The sequence below is a fragment of the Canis lupus genome, chromosome 1 (assembly GCF_003254725.2).
Source record: "Canis lupus dingo isolate Sandy chromosome 1, ASM325472v2, whole genome shotgun sequence".
Classification (NCBI taxonomy): domain Eukaryota; kingdom Metazoa; phylum Chordata; class Mammalia; order Carnivora; family Canidae; genus Canis; species Canis lupus.
Window position 1 is genome coordinate 104825348 of NC_064243.1, and position 24825 is coordinate 104850172.

Here is a 24825-nt window from a genome sequence, read left to right on the forward strand (position 1 = left end):
GCGTGAACCTCTCAGGTGGGATGCTGTGATGAGATGTGATATTCTTCTCCAAACCCATAAACCAAGTCTATCCATGAGAAACACTTCAGACAAATTCAACTTCAGAGGCATTCTAAAATGTATGGGACCAGTACTCTTCACACCTGATGATAAACAAGGAAAGTCTGAGAAAATGTCACAGAGCAGAAAAGACAGGGGGACACAGGATGACTACATATAAGGTAATGTCCTGGACTGGATCCTGACACAGAAAAATGACCATGTTAAAACAGTTGAAATGTAAATAATGTCTGGAGTTTAGGTAATAGTAACATACTAATGTTGGTTCCTTAGTTTTGACAAATGAACTATGGTAAAGTTAAGATGGTAACATTTGGGGTACTATGGGAGAGACATTTTGGAACTCTCCATGTTACCTTTACAAATTTTCTGCAAATCTAAAGTTATTCCAAAACAAAATGTTTACTTTAAAAATTGCAAATGTTTATGATTTAATAAGAGGCTTACATTACAATATTTCTTTTTAAAAATATTTTATTTTGGGGCAGCCTGGATGGCTCAGTGATTTAGTACCATCTTTGGCCCAGGGTGTGATCTTAGAGGCCTGGGATCGGGTCCCGCATTGGGTTCCCTGCATGGGGCCTGCTTCTCCCTCTGCCTGTGTCTCTGCCTCTCTCTCTCTCTCTGTGTGTGTGTCTCTCATGAATAAATAAATAAAATATTTAAAAAATATTTTATTTTTAAGTAATCTCTGTACCCAATGCGGGGCTTGAACTCATGATCCTGAGGTTAAGAGTCGCATGCTCTACCCCCTGAGCCAGTCAGACACCCCTAAAATATTTCTATGTTTGAGTTAATATCCTTTTATTTTTCCTTTCAAGTGTGTCCATTTTGCTCTGGTGGCAATTTCAAAAGTGCTAATACTCCTTGTTAAACCAAAATATATTCATATCTTCAGCTTTAAATTGCTACTCATCTACTGTGCCAAGCTTGACGAAATGCTCCTCCGTAACCGCTGGTATCTTCAAGTTGGAAAAGCAGAAGTCCATTTTGAAGTCCTTTTTGCCAATATCATCAACCGCCATCAAGATTTATCATAGAACAATCTACTTTCTAAACATCCCCAAAGTCTGTTCAATCTCTTCCTACACACTCAGTTTACTGGCTGCCTCCCACCTGCACACTTTGTAAAATTCAGCTGACACATCTTCCTATGTTCCTCTTCATTCTCTGCAGTTTACTCTTCAAATGGTGACTTGAAAATATTTTGATATGCTCATCTTTCTCCGTAAGCATTATCATATTTCAAATGTCCCCAATTTCTCTTAGGATGTAAAGCACAATATTCGCAACACAGCCTTCAAAGCCAGTAATAAGTAAAACCTGATTTTTCCCTCCAGCTTCACCCCAGGCCATTTGCATAAAAAATCAGGACCCCTGCTCCCACTCCCAGTTTCTGGACAGAGTTACCCACATGCTACTCCTTCTTATCCAACTGTCTTTACAATTCCAAGCTCAGGTACATCTTAGGAAAATTTAATATCTCAATTTGAAAGTTACACATTCAAAGATATTTCCAGTATTTTCACATTATTTCAGGACTGTTCTATGGAATCTTAGCTTCTCTACTTTAACCATTAATACAAATGCATATATAAGTACACACATGTTAATTACAAAGGGTCCATGTTCTGTGCTATTGTTATTTACTATTTTATACTAGGCCCCTTTCATTCTGTTTCACTCACCCCTCTCTCTGTTCTTAACATGCCTTGAGGTCTGAATGCATCCATGACTGAACAGGTGGAGGATAATTCATATTTCTCTGATGAGATGAGGGAATTATGTATTTCTTCCAAAGCAGACACAGTAGAGCCTGGATGTGCTGGGGTCTTGGCTCATGAGAAAAAAAGGACTAACAGTTGGAAAACCTGCAGTGATTAGTACAGCAGTGGTCATCAGCCACCAACTGTACTCATCAGAGAGAGCCAAGTAAACATAAATGATGGAGGAGAGAGAATAAAATGATACAAAGGTGCTCACCAAAACAAGGATGCTCTGGGTGGCTCTGGACTCAGGGGAGGGTCTCAGGGGGAGCTTGTTCCTATCAATGTGTTGGACCCTCTGCCTGTGCCTGTGAAGGAGGAAGACCATGGAGCTGCTGGCCAAGGTCATGAGTCCCAAGCACAAAATGTTATGGAAAGATGTAACTATGACATACACTAAGTCTGTGATCTTGGCACGATACTGTGAAGCAGAACAATATCCCAAAGCTCTTTTCTTTGTAATGTTTTTGTTTCTCCATTTACCAGTCATATAAATAGGAAAGAACATATTTACCACCATGTGGAGCACCCAGCAGAGGATACTGGAGGGACCAATGTACTTTGGAACTTTCACTTTAAGCTCTGCCCATCTGGAGTTCCCAGGGTGGATCATGATAGCCTGTAAGACATTCAAGAGGCAGGTGGAGTAAATGGACATACCTCTGGCTACTCTGTGAACATACAAAAAAATGGAGCATGCATAATAATTGTTGAAATATTTCAACCCTAAAGCTGCCATGGTTTCTGGGACTCCTCCGGAGAGAATGACCAAGGAATTGGCTACAGTCAGGTGCCTAAGAATCAAATCTGTGGATCTTGGCTTGCATCTGCTGATGTAAAGGGACGTGTAATGATATAAGAGTGAGGAATTGCTCAGGAACTAAAAGACAACCTACAGAATGGGAGAAGAAGATATTTGCAAATGACGTATCAGATAAAGGGCTAGTTTCCAAGATCTATAAAGAACTTATTAAACTCAACAGCAAAGAAACAAACAATCCAATTATGAAACGGGCCAAAGACATGAAGAGAAATCTCACAGAGGAAGACATAGACATGGCCAACAAGCACATGAGAAAATGCTCCGCATCATTTGCCATCAGGGAAATACAAATCAAAACCACAATGAAATATCACCTCACACCAGTGAGAATGGTGAAAATTAACAAGACAGGAAACAACAAATGTTGGAGAGGTTGCGGAGAAAAGGGAACCCTCTTGCACTGTTGGTGGGAATGTGAACTGGCACAGCCACTCTGGAAAACTGTGTGGAGGTTCCTCAAAGAGTTAAAAATAGACCTGCCCTACGACCCAGTAATTGCACTGCTGGGGATTTACCCCAAAGATACAGATGCAATGAAACGCCGGGACACCTGCACCCTGATGTCTCTAGCAGCAATGTCCACAATAGGCAAACTGTGGAAGGAGCCTGGGTGTCCATCGAAAGATGAATGGATAAAGAAGATATGGTTTATGTATACAATGGAATATTACTCAGCCATTAGAAAAGACAAATACCCACCATTTGCTTCGACGTGGATGGAACTGGAGGGTATTATACTGAGTGAAGTAAGTCAATCGGAGAAGGACAAACATTATATGTTCTCATTCATTTGGGGAATATAAATAATAGTGAAAGGGATTAGAAGGGAAGGGAGAAGAAATGGGTAGGAAATATCAGAAGGGGAGACAGAACATAAAGACTCCTAACTCTGGGAAACGAACTAGGGGTGGTGGAAGGGGAGAATGGCAGGGGGTGGGGGTGAATGGGTGACGGGCACTGAGGGGGGCACTTGATGGGATGAGCACTGGGTTAAGTTTAAGCTTTTAAAAAATAAGTTAAGGGATCCCTGGGTGGTGCAGCGGATTGGCGCCTGCCTTTGGCCCAGGGCACGATCCTGGACACCCGGGATCGAATCCCACGTCGGGCTCCCGGTGCATGGAGCCTGCTTCTCCCTCTGCCTGTGTCTCTGCCTCTCTCTCTCTCTGTGTGACTATCATAAATAAATAAAAGTTTAAAAAAAAATCCATTTCCTTTTAAAAAAAATAAGTTAGTTTTGGAAATTGAGACACATTACTAATACTGTAGGAATTGGTGAGGCCTTGACTTAAAACTTTCTTTGTACTGTGATTTCCTTTTGGGTGTATTTTGCTAAGTGAAACTTGTTAAGTTTTTTTGTTAACTAATTTTTTTTCTTAAAATAAAGATTTTTTCACAATGAAAAAAAATGTATGTTGGCAAACTGAACACCAATAAAAATAAATTTATTATTAAAAAACAAAAAAAATAACATGATAAACAAGTGAAATTTATGTCTAGAATTCAAGAATGATTCACTATTAGAAAATTCATTAATATTGTTCATCATATTTATTAAGAGAAATCAAGAAATCTTACTTGTAGTTACAAAAACATTATTTGGGAGAATTAAACATGTATGGATGTTAAAACACTAGAAATTAGGGGCAACCTGGGTGGCTCAGTGGTGGAGCATCTGCCTTTGGCTCAGGTCATGACCCTGGGGTCCTAGGATTGAGTCTTGCATAGGGCTCCCCTCAGGGAGCCTACTTCTCCCTCTGTGTCTCTCATGAATAAATAAAATCTTTAACCCCCACCCCCACCCCCCCCCACCCCGCCCCACACACGCACACACTTGAAATTAGGAATTGATGGATCTTTCCCAACTTGACAAAATGAAATCTTCGTCTTGCTGGTAGGGAAGCAGTAGACATATTCCACTAAGGCCAGAAACCACACTAAAAAAGCACATGATCACCTGTTCTACTCATTTATCATTGTGCTGGAGGTTTAGCTGGGGCAATTTAAAATGGCATAATAATTAGAAACAAAGATGTAAAACTATGTTTGCAGATGATACAAGTGTAAGTCTGGAAACACGAAGAAACTGGTAGAAAAAATTCAGTAAGCTAATAGGATATAATATTGTTATACAAAAACAACAATCTTTTTTGTACATAGGCTATTTTATTTTTAAGTAATCTCTATACCCAATGTGGGATTCGAGCTCATGACTTGTATATTTCACATTAATAATTACTAAGTGTATATAGGATGCTACTGGAATGTGAAAAAAGTTTTACTATTTCCTTGTATTGGTCACATAAAGAACACACATCCTTATCACATGTCTCTGGAAGTACTTCCAAACTAATATTTCATCAGTACCAGGAAGAGTTAAATTTATCTGTAAAAGAGTGCACCTTTCGCAAATCTCCTTATCTGCACTTGACACAAAGCATTCAGAAACAGAAAACGAAAAGATCAGTTAAAATACCTAATCTTCAAGTTAAAAATACTCTTCCAAAGTAACTGAGAATGAAGATTTTTTAGGAAATTGAAATTGCAACCATATTTAGTAATTAATACAAAACTGCACATTCCCCACAGAGCAGCTCTGCATTCCGCATTCTAGCTTCCATCAACCCCCATGGACCACTGGCTTTTGCTCAATTAAGGAGCATCTGGGTTGCTCAGCGGTTAAGCGCTTGCCTCCGGCCCAGGGCGTGATCCTGGAGTCCCACATAGGGCTCCCAGCATGGAGCCTGCTTCTCCCTCTGCCTTTGTCTCTGCCTCTCTGTGTGTATGTGTGTTTCTCATGAATAAATAAATAAAATCTTTAAAAAAAATAAATTAGGAGCTGTCTCTGTCATCTCGGTCGCTTCGTGTTCAGTTTCTTAAATACTGCAGGTTCCAATAAAACCAGCTCGCACTTCCCTAATGTACCCAGCCTGGCTCCAAGGGACCCCAATCGGTACTCAAAGGAATTCTGCAGCAGCACCTGAATCCCCCCGGGAAGGAGCGAAAAAGGGAGGGAAAGAAGTACAGAAAAGTAAACGCCCGGACGCCACGCGCGCAGGCGCAGACCGGCCCGGCTCCCGCCCGGCGGCGGAAGCGCACACGCACGCGCACGCGCACGCCCGCCTTCCTGCAGACCCGGAAGCGGATCGCGCGGAGCAACGGGTGCTCGGGTGAGTGAGTCTCCATTTTTCTGGTTCGTGCCGCGGGCGCGCTCATAAGGCCCCTCCTCCCTACCCAGTTTCGGGGTCGCCTGGTAAGGTAAAATCCTTGAACCCACTCGTTCCTGTCGCTGGGAGGGCGTCCCTTTCGCCTGTCACAGCGTCGCCGTAGGACGTTTCCGAGTCCTGTCGGTCGGCGCGGGACCCGGGAGTCTGCGTTCGTTTCCAGTTGAAATCGCTCTGAGGCAGGTACCGGGCCCAGCCTTGCTGCCGTCGGTCCTTGTAGACACCGATCGCTCTTCTGGTCGCTTTCCTGCTCAGAACGTTGCTCCGATCTCCGATTCTGCCCCCCCGCCCCGTCCCCACCCCCAACTGCGTCGGTATGGTGGTCGCTCGGGAGGTGGATGCAGGCCCTTCGCCCCGCTCCAGGGAGGGCAGAGGGGCAACGCAGATGGCGGGGAAGAGGCAGGAATCGGCGGAGTTAGGGGGCTATCGGAAAGTCTGGGGAGGAAGAACCGCAGGGATCGAAAGAGGTTGCAGCAGAGTGGGGTCAGGCTGTTGGAGGCCGAGTAAGTAGGGAGGGAAACAGAAGGATGCGGAAACAGAGAGGGAAACACAGATGGACAAAAGGAGAGAAGAGAAACAAGGACAAAGAGACACACAGAACAAAACACATAGTGGTCTCGGAGAAAGCCCAGGACCCAAACCCAGGTGAGTATTGAATTGACTGGATGTAGACTATAGAGTTGTGAAGTGCTGATTTGTGCCTCTGTAATTAAAATTTATTGAATTGTCTCAATTATGCAGAAGAGAATGAGAATGTGAAACCAAGTGTTTGAGGCATCTGCATGTTCTAATGATTGCATCAGAGGATGAGTCCATTTGCAAGCCCTATTCCTCTAGAGGGCAGAGGCCTAGCTCAGTCAGATCCAGGTCATCTTCTTCCGTTTCAAGAAATGGGGGAAGACTTTATGTCACCACATGTTTTTTCAAAATGACCTTTTTTTTTTTAAAGATTAATTAATTAATTAATTTATTTATTTATTTATGATAGAGAGAGAGAGAGAGGCAGAGACACAGGCAGAGGGAGAAGCAGGTTCCATGCCGGGAACCTGACGCGGGACTCGATCCTGGAGCCAGGATCACGCCCTGGGCCAAAGGCTAACGCTAAACCGCTGAGCCCCCCAGGGATCCCTCAAAATGACCATTATTAAGAGTACTGTTTCTTTCTCCTTTATCCTGTGGCTCATTCTTTTCTAAATTTGATGTATCCTCACACTTGTTTCAATTTTGATCTCAGAATCCACTGGATATCTTTAATTTCCAAATTATTTGCTGCCTTAATTTTTTGTTAATATTACGAGTTTTAAATGCTTTCTATTTATTATTGTTTGATGTCTGGTAAATAACTTTATAGTAGTTCATTATGCATCTGGTAGGGATGTTGATAATCTTTTAACACTCAAAATCTACTTTAGCCAGTTAGTTTAATATTCAGCAGTTCCCTTCTTCCCTTAAGTGGTCTGATTAATGACTGAACTCTGAACAGAAATCTCCCAACTAAGTAGATGTTTCCCTCAAGTTCCCCTTGCATTTTGTATGCAGATGTTAGAAAGGTGGGCTGGATTGATGTGGAACTTTATTCCAACAGAGCCCATCTGTTTATGATGCAGAGATTGTTCAGATTTCATCTCCACAGGTGACCCTTTTTCATGTTTTTCAGGGCTAGTAACCATTGTCCATTTCATTTATTTTTATTGTATTTTTTTTCTGGAAAAGAGGAATTAAATGCTTGGTTTTGATTAAACCCATGAAAGAGAACATGAAAGGTAATGTGGAATTAGGACAAGTTCTTTCCCCTTAAACCTTTCCAGGCTACCATTTCAGAATTTACTTCTACCCATTTCTGCTCACTCAATTCAGACCTCTTAAGGGTAACTTGGTAAAAATACTCCCTCTGAGACATAGTGCACACAACTGTGACATGAAGATGATAGACCAGAAATTCTGAATTTGAGCTAATAAGATCGCTGAAATGATTTTCAAAATTGGGGATGTGTTTGTCTTTGGAGGTTTCTGGGAGAGTGTGCCCTGTTACAGAGTTTAAAATGTGATAATGAACACCACTAAAAAAGAGGCAGGAGCATAGTCTTAAGAGACCAAGGCATGCTCCTCTCAGCTCCTATTCTCTCTCTGTATTGTAACTAAATCTTAAATTTGATTGTGTCATCTCGATATTAAATCTGCTTATAGGTTCCCATCACCATTAGGACAAAAATCTAAACTCTTGCTATCGCTTCCAGGTAGCTCCAGAGTGGGGGTAGCCTTAAGAGTTTGTCCAAATTGATGGAATGGACAGGCTTCTGTATTTCCAATCAACCATTCATTGGATGCTGCCTGCCCAGGGAGAAGCCAGGAACTTGAATGATGCAGTTCCTCTGGCTAAGTGGACAAAGGATGATGCAGTTGCAGTAGAATATATGGGTTTCAGCAGGAGAGGAGGGCTTTCTGAAGAAATGGCTGAAAAATGCACTTATTGCCTTCCATATAGGAATTACTGTTCCTGCATCCCTCCTGTTGCAGTAAGGAGCAAAGGACTGTCTTTCTCCCATATTAAGGTTCTCCCAGTATGTATATTGTGGCAGAGGAAGGGGTTATGTTGATTCTGAGCATTAACATACTTTTTGTTACACAGAATAATCTTACCTGAGATAGAAGCCTGGAAGAAGAGAGAAAAAGGGAGGAATGGCTCTTTCCCAGGTAAAAGTCAGATTTTAGTTGATTGTTCTCCTTCCTAAAATGTTACATTTTGTTTTTGTTTTTTAATTTTTTTTAATTTATGATAGTCACAGAGAAAGAGAGAGAGAGAGAGAGAGAGGCAGAGACATAGGCAGAGGGAGAAGCAGGCTCCATGCACCGGGAGCCCGACGTGGGATTCGATCCCGGGTCTCCAGGATCGCACCCTGGGCCAAAGGCAGGCGCCAAACCACTGCGCCACCCAGGGATCCCTAAAATGTTACATTTTGGACTTGTTAATCTTTCCTGTCTCCAGAGTGTCTTGCCTAAAATGTTTACTCACAGCCAGGGCCTTCTCCCAATCTCATCTCTATGCAGATTCCATCTCACTATGACCTAGGACATAGAACTTGAGAAGAGGCTCCTTTTAGGTGGTCATCTTGTGAAGGATCTTCTGTGCAGGCATTGACTGGAGATAGGGTATAGGCTCTGTGGTGTCAGTGAGGTTGGGCATTAAGAATTCTTCAGAAACTCCTGGATGCCTTTTCGGTTCATGTAAATCAAGATTAAAGAGATTACATGTGTAAGTGATGAATTAATGTGCACAAATACCTGAGAAACTCTGGAAAGAATGATGGGGGATATTTGCTTTGTCTAATTTTATAAATGTCTTTTGACATTAAACAAGGAAATCAGTATATTTCTGACTCCAGGATATTAATACTTTGAAATATAATGGGAAGTTCAAAGTAGGAATAAGGAATAGGGAGGGTGTTTTATTAACAATTCATTTTAAAATATAGGGGATCCCTGGGTGGCGCAGTGGTTTAGCGCCTGCCTTTGGCCCAGGGCGCAATTCTGGAGACCTGGGATCGAATCCCACGTCGGGCTCCCGGTGCATGGAGCCTGCTTCTCCCTCTGCCTGTGTCTCTGCCTCTCTCTCTCTCTCACTGTGTGGCTATCATAAATAAATAAAATAAAATAAAAATTAAAATATAGAATCAACCTATTTGTCTAATGGTAAACGTTCTTTAAATGATTCATAGCACACGCATCTCATAAAGACCATAATGTTCATTTACAAACTCTTGCACAGTAGATCTTTTAGATAAAAATGTTTATAATTTAGCCAAGATATAGGACCAGAACTTTGTCATCAGAGAGGCTGGAGCTGGGCAGCCCGTGTGGTTCAGCGGTTTAGCGCCGCCTTCAGCCCAGGGCCTGATCCTGGAGACCTAGGATCGAGTTCCACATCGGGCTCCCTGCATGGGGCCTGCTTCTCCCTCTGCCTGTGTCTCTGCCTCTCTCTCTCTCTCTCTCTCTCTCTCTCTCTCTCTGTCTCTCATGAATAAATAAATAAATAAAATCTTAAAAAAAAAAAGAAACTTTAAAAAAAAAAAAGAGAGGCTAGAGCTAAGTTTTGATATTACTAATTGTTAAATTTTTGGGGTTTTTGGTGTTGTGTTTTGTTTTCTGTATTAAACCTTTATGGTGTATATTTTTTGTGGTTCGGTTCCACATAGTGATACAGTTCAGAAACTAAGAAGTAAACTATCTCTTTCCCTGTCACATCTTCTACCATCACTGATTGTCTTTATCAGGAACCAATGTTCTCTGCAGTGCAAGTCTTACAAAAATGCATTTATATATTGTAATGTGATTTTAGAGAATATTCTTCAGTAAATGTTTAATTGTATTTTAATCTGCAAATTTAAATATTTACATACCATGCTTAGAGTTGTTTTCATATTAGTAAATATAGAAATAACTGCTTTTTTAGATCCTCATTGGAGCATTCTCTAAATGATACATGGGTCCTTTACAATTTCTTAGTGTTACAAAGAATGCCATAGTGACCACTTCTGAGCGGACTGACTTCACTACAGATATCTAAGGATATCTCCAGATTGTACATTTTAAGCATGATTAACAGGTTAATGATGGTGTTCCTGAGGAGGCACAGACATTCTGCTTAATAAGTAAAGGTTTTAAATCACCAGTCTTCAACATATTCAGCTAAAGGAAGCCATTGAAAAGAACTAAGAAGCAGGAGAATAATGTTTAAATAAATAGAAAACATCAATAAAGAGACAAATTATGGTAAAGGAATGGAATAGAAATTCTGGAGCTAAAAAGTATAATAACCAAAATTGAAAATTCATTAGAGGGCTCAGTAGCAGATTGACAAGAAGAATAAAGAATTGGTGAACTTGGGATCCCTGGGTGGCGCAGCGGTTTAGCCCCTGCCTTTGGCCCAGGGCACGATCCTGGAGACCCGGGATCGAATCCCACGTCGGGCTCCCGGTGCATGGAGCCTGCTTCTCCCTCTGCCTGTGTCTCTGCCTCTCTCTCTCTCTGTATGTGACTATCATAAATAAATAAAAATTTAAAAAAAAAAAAAAAAAAAAAGAATTGGTGAACTTAAACAGAGGTTAATTGAAATTATCCAGCATGAGCAGAAGAAAGGGGAAAAAGAAGAAAAGAGAAAAAAGAAAAATGAACAGATTAAGAAACCTTTGGGACACTATAGACAATATCAAGAATACTGATACAGGGGCACCTGGATTGGGGTAGTTTAGTCTGTTGAGAGTCTGACTCTTAACTGCCACTCAGGTCATGATCTTGTGGTCCTGGGATTGAGCCCTGCATTGGGTACCAGACTCAGTGGGAATTCGGCTTCATGATATTCATTCTCTTTCTCTCTCTCTCCCTCTCCCTCCCTCTTCCCCTCCCCCTCTTCCTTCCCCTCTCCCCACATGTGCATACCCCCCTAAAATAAATAAATAAAACTTTAAAAAATACAGATATACACATTATAGGAGTCCTATCAGGAAAGAACAAGAAAGGGCAGAAAGAATATTTGTGTTTTTTTTTTTTTTTTTTTAAAGATTTTATTTATTTATTCATGATAGAGAGAGAGAGGCGGGGGGGCGGGCAGAGACACAGGCAGAGAGAGAAGCAGGCTCCATGCACCGGAAGCCCGACGTGGGATTCGATCCCGGGTCTCCAGGATCGCGCCCTGGGCCAAAGGCAGGCGCCAAACCGCTGCGCCACCCAGGGATCCCCAGAAAGAATATTTGAAGAAATAAGAGCTGAAAACCTCCCCAGGTTCACCAAAAACAATAACTTACACATCCAAGAAACTCAGTGAACTTCAACTATGATAAATGCATAGAGATCCCTGGCAAGCACATAATCAACTTTGAGACAAAAAGAGAATGTGGAAAGTAGCAAGACAGAAACAACTTCTCATCTACAAGGATTCTCTTTAAGTTTAACAGCACTTTTATCAGAAACTGGAGGCAGGGAGCAATCTCATGAGATCTTTTTAAAAAAATCTACCAGGAACTCTAATCAGGCAAACTATTCTTCAAAATTGATAGTGAAATTAAGAGACTCCTAGATAAACAAAAGGTGAGGGGGACGCCTGGGTGGCTCAGCAGTTGAACGTCTGCCTTTGGCTCAGGATGTGATCTTGGTCCTGGGATCGAGTCCCACATTGGGCTCCCTGCGAGGAGACTGCCTCTCTCTGTGTCTCTTATGAATAAATAAATCTTTAAGAAAAAAAAAAAAAAAGCTGAGGAAGTTCACACTAACGGCCTTAGCCTTACATGACCTACCAAATGGAGTTCTTCATACTGAAATGAATGGAAACTAGTGGTACCTCAGAGCCATGGTAACAAATAAAGAACACTAGTAAAGGTGACTACATAGGTAAATACATAAGCCAGTATTATTATATTTTTGTTTTGTAATTAATTTTTTCTGCATGACCTAAAAGACAAATGTATAAAACAATCATAAAAATCTGCTTTTGAGTGTATTAAACATTTATTCACATCTGTTATAAAGAAGTAGTTTTTGACAATAAGAACATAAAGGGAGACTGTATAGGAGCAGTTGTATGCTATTAAAGCTAAGTTAATATCAACTGAAATTCACATGTTAGTTTAATAATGTAAACTGTAATCCTCAGGGTAACCTCTCAGAAAATAACAAATACACAGAAAAATAAATACAAAGAGAATCAAGATGATGTGTACACACAGACACACAAAGAAGGGAGGAATCATGATATAAAATATAGACATACAGAAAGCAAATAGCTGGCAGCCCCGGTGGCTCAGTGGTTTAGCTCTGCCTTCAGCCCAGGGCGTGATCCTGGAGACCTGGGATTGAGTCCCACGTCGGGCTCCCTGAATGGAGCCTGCTTCTCCCTCTGCCTGTGTCTCTGCCTCTCTCTCTTTCTGTGTCTCTCATGAATAAATAAATAAAATCTTAAAAAAAAAAAACAAATAGCTAAATGTCAGAAGTAATTCTTATCAGTAGTAACTTGAAATGTAAGTTGATTAAACTCTTTATTAAAAGACAAAAGAATTTTTAAAAATGATTTCTCTATATTTACAAAACTCTTGCTTTTCAACAAAGCTTTCACAAAGTGAAAGGATGGAAAAATATAACTTCATGTAAATAGTAATGAGACCTAGCTGGGAAGTTACACAAATATCCAGTCAAATAGACTAAGTTGTAAAATTGTTACCAAAGCTGTTGAAGGACATATTTTGAAAAAGTGGTCAATGCGTCAAGATGATAAAAGGACTATGAACAATATGTATATAATAGCAAAGTCCCCAGTTTTTTGAAGCAGAAGTTGAGGAAATAGTTCCAGTATAATAGTTGAAGACCTCAGTACTCCCCTTTTAATGGATAGAATAACTGGACATAATATCAATAAGGAAATAAAGGACTGAGCAACAGTATAAGCCAACTAGACTTAGGGCAGACATGTACAGAACACTTCAACAAAAACAGGGCACTAAAAAAAATAAGGAATATAAGGGAACTTCCTCAGCCTGAAAAAAGGGTATTCTTAAAATTCCGCAGCTTAAAAAAAAAAAAAAATTCCACAGCTAATATCATACTTATTGGTGAAAGACTCAAAACTTATATCCTAATAGCAAGAACAAAACAAGGGTGTACCATTTTGTCACCACAGTTTAACACTGTACTGGAATTCTTACCAGAGAAAAGAGAGAGGAACAATAAATGTGTCAAAATTGGAAAAGGAATCAAACTAGGTCTATTCACAGAACACATGATCTTATATTTAGAAATAAAAATTCCTCAAAAGAACTATTAGATAATAAATTCATTGAAGCTACAGAATACAATATCAACATTTAAAACTCAGTTGTATTTTTTTACACTGGCAGTCAACAAATTGAAAGTAAGTGGGAATAACTAAGGAAATGGAAGATTTATACACATTGAAAACTACAAAGTTGCTGAGAGAAATGAAAACCTAAATAGATGTCAAGATAGCCTGTGTTTGTGGATTGGAAGAGGTGGCAGTATCTCATAAAATGATAAAAAGAGTAATGTAATCCCTAGCAAAATCCCAATAATCTTTTTTTGCACTCATTGAATTGGTAAGGATCCCAAATAACCAAAATAAACATGAGAAAGAACAAAGTTGGAGGACTTAGAATTCCAACATCAAACCTTGCTTGAGTAATCAATCAAAACTATAATTCCAGCAGAAGCTAGAAGTGTAGATCAAAGTGACAGAACTGAGCATCCAAAAATAAACCCATACATCTAATCCATTCCTTTTTTACAAAGGTGCCAAAACCAGTCAGCGGAAAAAGAATAATTTATTAAATGGTGCTGGCACAGCTAGATAGCCATGTGAGAGAGAATAAAATTCAAACTACCTTGTACCATATTAAATGATTCAGAATTAAAGACTAAATGCAAGAGCTAAAACTATAAAACTCTTAAATGAAAACAGGGGTAAATCTGCATGACCTTGGGGTTGGCAGTGAATTTTATATAGGATATCAAAAACAGAAGAGACAAAATAGATAGGGATCCCTGGGTGGTGCAGCGGTTTGGCGCCTGCCTTTGGCCCAGGGCGCGATCCTGGAGACCCGGGATCGATTACCACGTCGGGCTCCCGGTGCATGGAGCCTGCTTCTCCCTCTGCCTGTGTCTCTGCCTCTCTCTTTCTCTCTGTGACTATCATAAATAAATAAAAATTAAAAAAAATAGATAAACTGATCACCATCAAAATTAATAATGTTTGTGCACTGAAGGACATTATCACATAAGTGAAATATAATCTATCAAATGGGAGGAATAATTTGCAAATTACATATCTAGTAAGGGCGTAGAATATATGAAGAACATCTAGGGGCACCTGGGTGGCTCAGTCAGTTAAGCGTCTGTCTACCTTTGGCTCAGATCATGATCTTAAGGTCCTGGGATCAAGCCTACTTTTCCCTCTCCCTGTACTTCCCCCTGCTTGTGCACACTTCTCTGCCAAATAAATTAATAAAATCTTAAAAAAAAAGAACCCAATTGAAAAGGTCAAAGGATTTTAATAGACATTTCTTCATAGAAGATAAATGAAACAGGCACATGAAGAGATGTTCAGTGAAATTAGTCATTAGTAAAATGCAAAATCAACCGCAGTGAGATACCATTTCACACCCACTAGGATGAGTATAGTAAAACAAAAAAATGTTGGTAAACATGGGGAGAAATTAGAATCATAACACATTCTGTTAAAATATTGTAGCTGCTATGGAAAACTGGCAGATTCTTGATAAACTAAACACTGTGACCCAGTAATTCCGCTCCTAAGTATATAACCAAAAGAACTGAAGACAGGTATCCAAACTTACTTGTACTTGAAAGTTCATAGCAATATTAATAACATTAGGCAAAGGTGATAACAACTGAATGCCCATCAATAGATGAGTCTAGTCCTACAGGGAAATACTATTCAGCATAAAAAAGGCATGTGCTGATGCTACATACATTCATCATGGGTTATGATGATGATCACATTATTCTAAGTGAAAGGAGCCAGATGCAAAAAGTCACATTTATACCATTCCTTTTACGTGAAAAATCCAAAATAGGTAAGTCCATAGAGACAAAGCATTAGTGGTTGCCAAGGGACTGGGGAAGAAAGGGTGAATAGGGAGCACCTGCTTAATGGGTAAAGAATTTCCACTGGAGAGGATAAAAATATTTTTGATCTAGACTGAGGTGATGTTTGTAACAACACTATGAGTGTACTAAATGCCACCGAATGGGACTTTAAAATGTCTAATTTTATGTGAGTTTCACTTAATTTGAAGAAAATTAGAGAACTTGCTCAGAATTATTTTACACAAATCAGTCAGAACACTCACTCCAGCCAAGTCAGCCTTTACACATTTCTGCTGCTTTTATTTTGTGTCAAAATCAGAACTCTCCCTGTCCTCTTGGTGAAATGTGTTTTCATTTCAGAGACGGTTGACATTCAGGGATGTGGCCATAGAATTCTCTGAGGAGGAGTGGGAGTGCCTGGACCCTGCTCAGCAGGCCTTGTACAGGGATGTGATGTTGGAGAACTACAGGAACCTAGTCTCCCTGGGTGAGGATAATTTCCCTCCAGAAGTTGGTAATTACTTTTATATGTCTTTGCATTTTCTCTTGAGAGCCCCTGACTTGATTGTATGAGTTTTAAATCCCTGTTCTTAAGGGAGTGATTGAAGCTGTTTTAATTGAGAATGGAAAAGCTTTATAATGTGGCAAGTAGACTCTAACTTCCCTTATCTTCAGAAAGTTTGCATTCATGCTTCCTTAGGTGGTTGCAGAGCATCAGAAGTCAGAAAACCTTAGAGTGAAATTTTTAAAAGTCTGATTCTGTGGTCTTACCCTTGTGCCTTTGATTCAGTAGTTCTTGGAAAAGAACTAGATATTTGTATTCATAAAATAACATGTAAGCATTCAGAAGGAGGCAGTCAATTGACTCAGTTTTGAAATTCTTTTTCTACACCTCATGTAATGAACGTTCTCTCTTCTTCACGGAACAGAGAGGTAGGAATGTATTCTGGAAGAGCAAAGCTCTTGTATCATGTTCTTTTTTTTCTTTATAATTTGAAGTCTCTTGAGAGCTGAATATCATCTCCATTTTGGAACAAGGGGAAATGCCCTGGACTGTGCAAAGTGAAGTGAAAATAGGGGGAAATGCAGACAGGTAGGAATGTATTGAGATGGGAACATAAGAGCTCAGATAGGCAGAGTAAACTGTTCCATATTAAATATTTTTTGGAAAAGATCTATGGAAAAATAAGTTTATTTCTTGTGAGCTCTCAAAGGAAATCTCCTCCCCCCTTAATCTGTTATTCAGATGTGTAAATCAAATGTATAAGTTTAGATTCCCATTGTGATGACCCACAACACTCTTACCTGACCATACTGGTGTCATGGTTTGAGAGGGACTGATATGACTGTCTCTAAGGAGTCTTTCCCGTTGATCTCTCTCGGTTCTCACACCATACACATTAGCGCTGAGGCCTCTGTAGTGCTGACTACATTCAGTTTCTGTTTCCATTTTATATCCTTGGGAGAACTTCGCAGGAGACAAACACAATGGCTGCCCTTCCATGGTATCCATGAGGCTTCATGTACTTGTGCCAAGCCCTCTCTGCCTGTTCAGGTCCCTCAGCCATTTCTTCAGTTCTCATTTTGCCATTCGTGTATAAAAAATAGGGTGGGACTTTCTGAGATTGTGGCCCAACAGTAATATAAAGACGAGATACTGGGATCCTCTCTGATCCCCACTGCCAGATGGGCATTCACCTTACAGTCTGGGTAGAGCACATGGCCCCTTTCAAAAAACCCCACAATTTTGACCCTCCTGTTTTCTTCCCATATCTTGTATTTTTCTCCCTCGTCTGCTCTTTACTTAGTCCTGGAACATAAAAGACCCTGGTCTGCTGGTTTCTTAGTCTCCTCTAAGATTCTCTTCCTGAAACTTGGTTTTGAAATAGAATCCCAAGGGTCTAAAGTTTCATCTTCTTTTCCTGTTGTAATAACCCGCCCTTAGGTGGCAGCTTCACAGTGGACTCTCCCAAGGAGGAAGTTTACTGGGTAACAAAATTCTTGAAGAAAAACATTGATTAGTATGTTACAGTCTCATCTTGCTGCATAAAGAAGTGCTTCTTGAAGCCACTGTGTAGAGTGGCCAGCGTGTCCCAGGATACTAAGATAGAAGGTATCAGGAGATCCTGAGTGATAAGTGCCTGTTTGACCTAATTATTTGTAGTTACAGTGCTTCCCTAGGGCAGTGACAGGGTTGATCAGACATGGTATGATCATCATCTCTGAGCCAGCAAGAAAATAGTCCCCTCACCCTCTCTCCTAACCCCTGCAAACATGGATCTCTTTACTGTCTCCGTAGTTTTGCCCTTCCCAGGATGTCATACATTTGGAATCAAACAGTATATACAGCCTTTTCAGATTGTCATGCATTTAAGTTTCCTCCATGTCTTTTCCTGGCTTGACAGCTCATTTCTTTTTAGTACTAAATCATATTTCCATTGTCTGAATGGAATAGACCATTTATCCACTGAAAGACACCTTGCTGGCTTTCAGGTTTTGGCCATTACAGATAGAACTGCTATAAATATTCATATGCAGGGTTTGTGTTTTTTAGGGGTTTGTAGCACTTCATTCCTTTTTATTGCTACATAATATTCCATGTATGAATACCACATTTTGTTTATCCATTCATACATTGATGGACATTTGGGTTATTTCTGCCTTTTGGCTATACGAATAATGCTGCTATAAACATTTTTGTACAAGTTTTTGTGTGGACATAAAATTTTCATTTTCTTTAGCATCTAGCTAGCAGTGGAACTGCTGGGTCATATGCTAATTCTCTTTAATCTTTTGAGGAATCAGCAGTCTATTTTTCAAAGTACCATTGCTAGGAATGTATGAGCATTCCAATTTCTCCACATCCTTATCAATACTTTTTTTTTTTTATCCTTATCAATACTTGTAATCTGTTTCCTTGATTATAGCCATCTTTGGAATGTGGAGTTGTATCTTATTCTGGTTTTGATTTACATTTCCCTAATGACTAATGATGTTAGACATCTTTTTGTGTGCTTATTGGCCATTTTTCTATTTTTTTGAAAAGTCTATTCAGATTTTTTGTCCATTTTAAAATTGGATTTTTGTTGTTAAGTTTAAAGAGTTCTTTATATATTCTAGATACAAATCCCTTCTCAGATGATTGGCAAATGTTTTCTTTCATTCTGGGGGTTCTCTTTTGACTTTCTTGGCTGAATTTTAAAGGCTGCAGGAGATAATTTTTACTGATTTTGTTTGTAAACTAGGTTCCTGTGGTGTCTATAATAAAAATGGATTTTCATGACTGGGAAGACTTGAGGTTAAATGCTAAAAATTTCTTGATCTTAACTTTCCAAATGGAGTGTTTTTGTTTCAACTCAGATCAATTCCAATCTGCAGCCTCTGAGAACTATACTTACACAAATAGTCATGTGGGACACAACACCCACACTGTTGCCCTTGGGCCCTCGCCCCCCCCTCCCCCCCATCACTGCTGCTCTTTACTGGCCATGTTCTTCCCATTTCAACATTTATCTCTTCCTGCTTGCTAAGGTAAATTTCAATATGTAAGATCTTATTACCTGTTTCAACCAAGGCAGAAATGTGTCACCACTGACAACCTTGGTCTAGAGGACACAGAGTCACTTCATTTGACAAAGAAGCTGCCTTCCATTAACCCTCTGGGAAGATGATAATGTCTTAGTTGATCCTTTTCCTAGTAATAATCTAATAAAGTAGAGCTTTATTTGCTGATACTTTCTCCCATTCAGTAGGTTGCCTTTTTCATTTTCTTGGTTTCCTTTGCTGTGCAGAAATTTTTTAGTTTGTTGTAAATCCCACTTATTTTTGCTTTTCTTGATTTTACTTTTGATGTCAAGAGTGACCTGTGTCAAGTTTATTACTTGTGTCAAGTTTATTACCTCCTATCTTTTCTTTTAGGAGTTTTATGGTTTTAGGTGTTTGGTTCAAGTGTTTAATGTACTTTGAGTTAACTTTTGTATATGGTGTCAGGTAGTGGTTCAGTTCCATTCTTTTCTATGTGGCTGTCCAGTTTTCCCAATACTCTTGAAGAGCTTGTTCTTTCCCCATTGTATATTCATGTCCCCTTTGTCGTAAATTAATTGACTGTGTGTGGGTTTATTTCTGGGTTCTGTTCTGTTGATCTGTGTGTCTACTTTTATGCTAATACCATACTGTTTTAATTACCACAGCTTTGTAATGAAGGAGTTTGAAATTAGAGAATGTGATGCCTCTAACTTTGTTCTTTCTCAAGATGCTTTGGCCGTGCATGGCATGGTCTTTTGTGGTTCCATATAGATTTTAGGATTTTTCTTCTATTTCATGTCCAGGTTTTTATGTGGACATAAATTTTCAACTTGTGTAAATACCAAGGAGTTTGGTTGCTAGATCATACTTAAGAGTATATTTAACTCTGTAAGAAACTGCAAACTGTCTTCCAAAGTGTTGTACCATTCTGCATTCTCACCAGCAGTGAGTGAGAGTTCTTATTGCTCTACATCCTCAGTGGTATTTGGTGTTTCAGTGTTCTGAATTTGGACATTCTCATAAGTGTGTAATGGTATCTCATTGTTTTAACACAAATTTTCCTCAGTTAAATATGGCATTTTTTTAAACTGAGAATCTGTGATATCTTGAGGACATACCTTTTTTTAAGTTACTGCCTTAGTCACAGAAATACCATTCAATTGACTTGCCATAGGTTTTTGTACAAGATACATTTCAGTTAACCCATGAAACCTCCTTTGTGCCTGTCCTCATTTTCAGCTGAATTCCATACAAGAGTCACCTGGTCCTTGTTGATATACATCCCATTGCTGACTTGTTTTTCCATTATTGGCTGCCTATGTTGCTAACTACATCTGTGCCATCTATGCATGTAGACCTCTGCCATGGATCACTGTGAAACTGCCAAAAAATGTTTCTATGTTTAAATATTGCTATTAACACTGTCCTTCCATAGAAATATTCTATGTTCTAGATCATTTAGTAATGCTCCTTAGGGGCACTATTTCCTGATGATGTTTTTGAAGTCGGGTTATATAACTACACACACACACACACGCACATATCTAGTAAGAGCACTTCTCATCTGATGTCTCTTATATGTCTGGGATTGTAATGGTAAAAGAAGATATGATTTAAAATTCCAGAAAAAGACACCGTTATTTTTCTGTAACAAGCAAGGACATTTGGATTAAAAATGTCTTACTATAAATTGAGGTTTCTATTTTAAAAATATATATAATTTATTTAATGCACTTTTTATTTATTTTTTATTTATTTTATTTTTTAAAATTTTTATTTATTTATGATAGTCACACACAGAGAGAGAGAGAGAGGCAGAGACACAGGCAGAGGGAGAAGCAGGCTCCATGCACCGGGAGCCCGATGTGGGATTTGATCCCGGGTCTCCAGGATTGCGCCCTGGGCCAAAGGCAGGCGCTAAACCGCTGCGCCACCTAGGGATCCCTAATACACTTTTTTAAAAAAACAAAATATAATAATATCCCCAAGGAATTTAAACCTTGGCAAAAGCTTCTTGCTAACTTTTTCCTACCATATAACTTTTGTGCCCCCAGCCAGGAGATTGTTGCCTATTACCCATGGTCATCTTCCATTGCTACTTTTCAGACGGTTTTATCATATCTACATGTGTTTATATGTGAATTTATCCATTCTCTTCTGGATGGCCATTTCCAGGTTTTTGCTTTTTGGAGGTCCTTTTTAGAACATTCTTATATGTTTAGAACATTCTCATATGTCTGGAACATATGCATGTCTTTGTGTGTGTGTGTATAATACATATCTGTCTAGACTGTATACCTAGAAATGGAATTGTGGGATTTTCAGTTTGATTTTTTTAGAGTGTGTGAGTGGGGGTAGAGAGGTGGGGAGAGGGGTAAAAGGAGAGAGAGAATCCCAAGCAGACTCCATGCTAAGTGCAGAGCCCAACTCATGGCTCAATTCCATGACCCTGAGATCATGACCTGAACCAAAATCAAGAGTTGGACACTTAACCAACTGAGCTACCCAGGCACCCCACAGTTTGGTAATTTTTAGAGCAAATACTAAAATAACTGCAAGCCTACAATTTTCCTTTACCATATTATCTCTCTGTTGAATGTCTTCCACTTTCACATCACACCCATAATATAAGTTTTTACAGAATGAGTCCATATTATGCCTGTTGCCAAATCAGCTCCTCTCTTTTTTCAAGGTCAGGCTTTTAACTGTTAAAACAATCATATTACCATAGATATTGCAAGCACAAGTACTACTCCCACATTTCCTGTTATTCCTTGTGCTTCACTCTTTTCTGAATCCAAGTCCTGACCTTTGCTCAGATTTTTCATTGATCTAAACAAACTATACTGGTATTTCCTGATATATTAATTTTGAGCACCAAAGCACCTCAGTTTCCATAGGACCTGCCCTTCCCCACACTGCATTACCAATATAAGGAAAGACCCCTGTTTATACACAGTTTAGCTTGCTCAGGACAGCAGCTTGATCTGGTGTTTAATAATGTGTGGGCATATGACAAAGATATTTTAAGGTATCTGTATATTACAATTAAACAATTGATAAATCTAGTAGGTTAAGTAACCACAGTTACACAAAATAAAAGTCTCTGGATTTCTAAAGAATCCTTCCTTGAGAACTAAAGAAAGAATTTACATTCCATAAGGAACACACACTAGGAGAAATGAAACGTTGAGAACCACTGAATTATGAGATATCAGGTTCAGGTAAACACATTTTTATAAAAACTAAGAATTAGGGAAGGCTGAGATCTCAATTATGATTTCATGTACAGTTATATAATAGTATGTAGATCAGCTCCCTAATCATGAAGTATCATCTAATTATCCAGTTATATGGCAAAAGAATATGTATATAATGTATGTTTAAAAAACATTTGAAGATCAGAGAAAATATTAATATGGAAAAATATATTTAAAAAAACTTAGAAACACTATATTACAATAGTGTTTGGAGACTGCTTGAGAAAATTCCTATGTTCATTATAAGTATTATTTTTGGTGTAATTACATAGTTCAGTATAAAATATTTATTTACCTTCTATTTGTTAGGAAGCCTTTCTGCTGGATTTGCAACCAAGGAATTATCACCAATAGAGGACATTAATAAAGGAGAATTATACCACTTAGTGATATTGGAGAGAAACAAAAGTGATGACATCAAGAATTTTGATCTCAAGGAAGTCTGGGAAAATGTGCATGAGTTTGAAAGTCAGTGGGGATATGATGCAAGAAATTACAAAGAAGCGCCTTTGACCCATAACAAAAATCTCACTCATAGAAAAGATGAAGAACTTAATAAATCCTCAGTTACTTTTCCACAAAAACAGACTATTTCTATAAGAAATAATACATACCAATGTTTTATGCATGCCGAGCCATTTATAAGGAATTTGTTAAAACTGGAAAACAACGTAGGTGATGCTGGAAACCAGGACATAAACTGTTTGGAAAATAGAATTGGATTAAGTTTGCAGGGACACCTGGCTGAACTGCAGAGATTTCATACTGAGGGAAAAATCTATAAATGTAATCAAGTGGAGAAGTCTGTCAACAATGGTTCCTCTGTTTCACCACTTCACAGGATTCCTCCTACTATCAGAAACATTTGGAATAAATATAGGAAGATATTAAAATATCCCTTGTTATCTGCACAATACAGGAGAGCATACACTAGAGGAAAATCTTACAAATGTAATAACTGTGGGAAGGCTTTTAGCAAAAGCTCAAACCTCATGAGTCATGAGAGAATTCATTCAGGACAGAGACCTTACAAATGTAATGAGTGTGGCAAAGCCTTTACAGAGCGTTCACATCTTACCCAACATAAGAAAATCCATACTGGAGAGAAACCTTACAAATGTAACGAGTGTGGTAAAGCCTTTAATCAGTGTTCAAACCTCACGAGACATCACAGAGTCCATACAGGAGAGAAACCATATAAATGTAACATATGTGGCAAGGTCTGTAGTCAAAATTCAAACCTTGCAAATCATCAGAGAATGCATACTGGAGAGAAACCTTACAAATGTAATGAATGTGGTAAGGCTTTTATCCAACGTTCACATCTTTGGAGTCATGAGAGAATTCATACTGGTGAGAAACCTTACAAATGTAACGAATGCAGCAAAGCCTTTGCTGAACGTTCAAGCCTTACTCAACATAAGAAAATCCATACTGGAGAGAAACCGTACAAATGTAATGAGTGTGGCAAAGCTTTTAAGCAGTGCTCACACCTCATTAGACATCAGAATACACATCCTGGAGAGAAACCACACAAATGTGATATATGTGGCAAGGCTTTTATCCAAAGCTCTAGCCTAATAGAACATCAGAGAATTCATACTGGAGAAAAACCTTATAAATGTAATAAATGTGATAAGGCTTTTATTAGACGATCACACCTATGGGGTCATGAGAGAACTCATACTGGAGAGAAACCTTACAAATGTACTGAGTGTGGCAAAGCTTTTGCTGAGCGTTCAAATCTTACCCAACATAGAAAAATCCATACTGGAGAGAAACCTTATAAATGTAATGAGTGTGGCAAAGCTTTTACCCAGTTTGCAAACCTTACTAGGCATCAGAAAATACACACTGGAGAGAAACCACACAAATGTGATGTGTGTGACAAGGCTTTTATACAAAGTTCAAGCCTCATGGAACATCAGAGAATTCATACAGGAGAAAAACCTTATAAATGTAATATATGTGATAAGGCTTTTATTAAGCATTCTCACCTTTGGGGTCACGAGAGAACTCATACTGGAGAGAAACCTTATAAATGTAATGAATGTGGCAAAGCCTTTACTGAGCGTTCACATCTTACTCAGCATAAGAAAATCCATACTGGAGAGAAACCTTATAAATGTAATGAGTGTGGCAAAGCTTTTACCCAATTTGCAAAACTTACAAGGCATCAGAAAATACATAATGAAAAACATTATAAACCTAATATGTGTGGCAGTGATTTTATTCAAAGCTCAAGCTTTGGGGATCATCAAAGAACTCCTAGTAGAAAGAAACCTTACAAATAAAATGAGTAAGCAAGTTATTCAACATCAGAGATTCCATCATGGAGAGGAACCATATGAAACTAATGTATGTGGCAAAGCTTATAGCCAAGGCTTATACCTCACTTGATATCAGAATGTAAATCTCCAAAAGAAAGCAGACAAATGTAATGTATGGCAAGGCTTATCCAAAGTTTATACCTTGTGAACAAAACAGTTTTTAGTAGGTAGAAGCCTTACAATGTAATGAGTGATCAGCTTTATAAAAAATGTACAGCTTTTAGTGGGGTT

General features: G+C 39.0%; 2 protein-coding genes across 2 annotated transcripts; one reads left to right on the plus strand and one right to left on the minus strand.

Moving 5' to 3' along the window:
• Positions 1-1400: 1400 nt before the first annotated feature.
• LOC118350903 (vomeronasal type-1 receptor 2-like) lies at positions 1401-5862 on the minus strand. The gene is made up of 2 exons (XM_049109117.1): positions 5572-5862; positions 1401-2706 (listed from the first exon to the last, which is right to left on the minus strand). The coding sequence occupies exons 1-2, from the start codon at positions 5860-5862 to the stop codon at positions 1843-1845; spliced, it is 1155 nt and encodes a 384-aa protein (XP_048965074.1). The 3' UTR covers positions 1401-1842.
• Positions 5823-24825, plus strand: LOC112643369 (zinc finger protein 677). Its single transcript, XM_049108254.1, is given in 5 exon segments — positions 5823-6049; positions 8500-8564; positions 15840-15993; positions 22574-24554; positions 24556-24825. Coding segments are annotated over 4 exon segments (2259 nt in total). The 5' UTR covers positions 5823-6049; positions 8500-8549; the 3' UTR covers positions 24665-24825.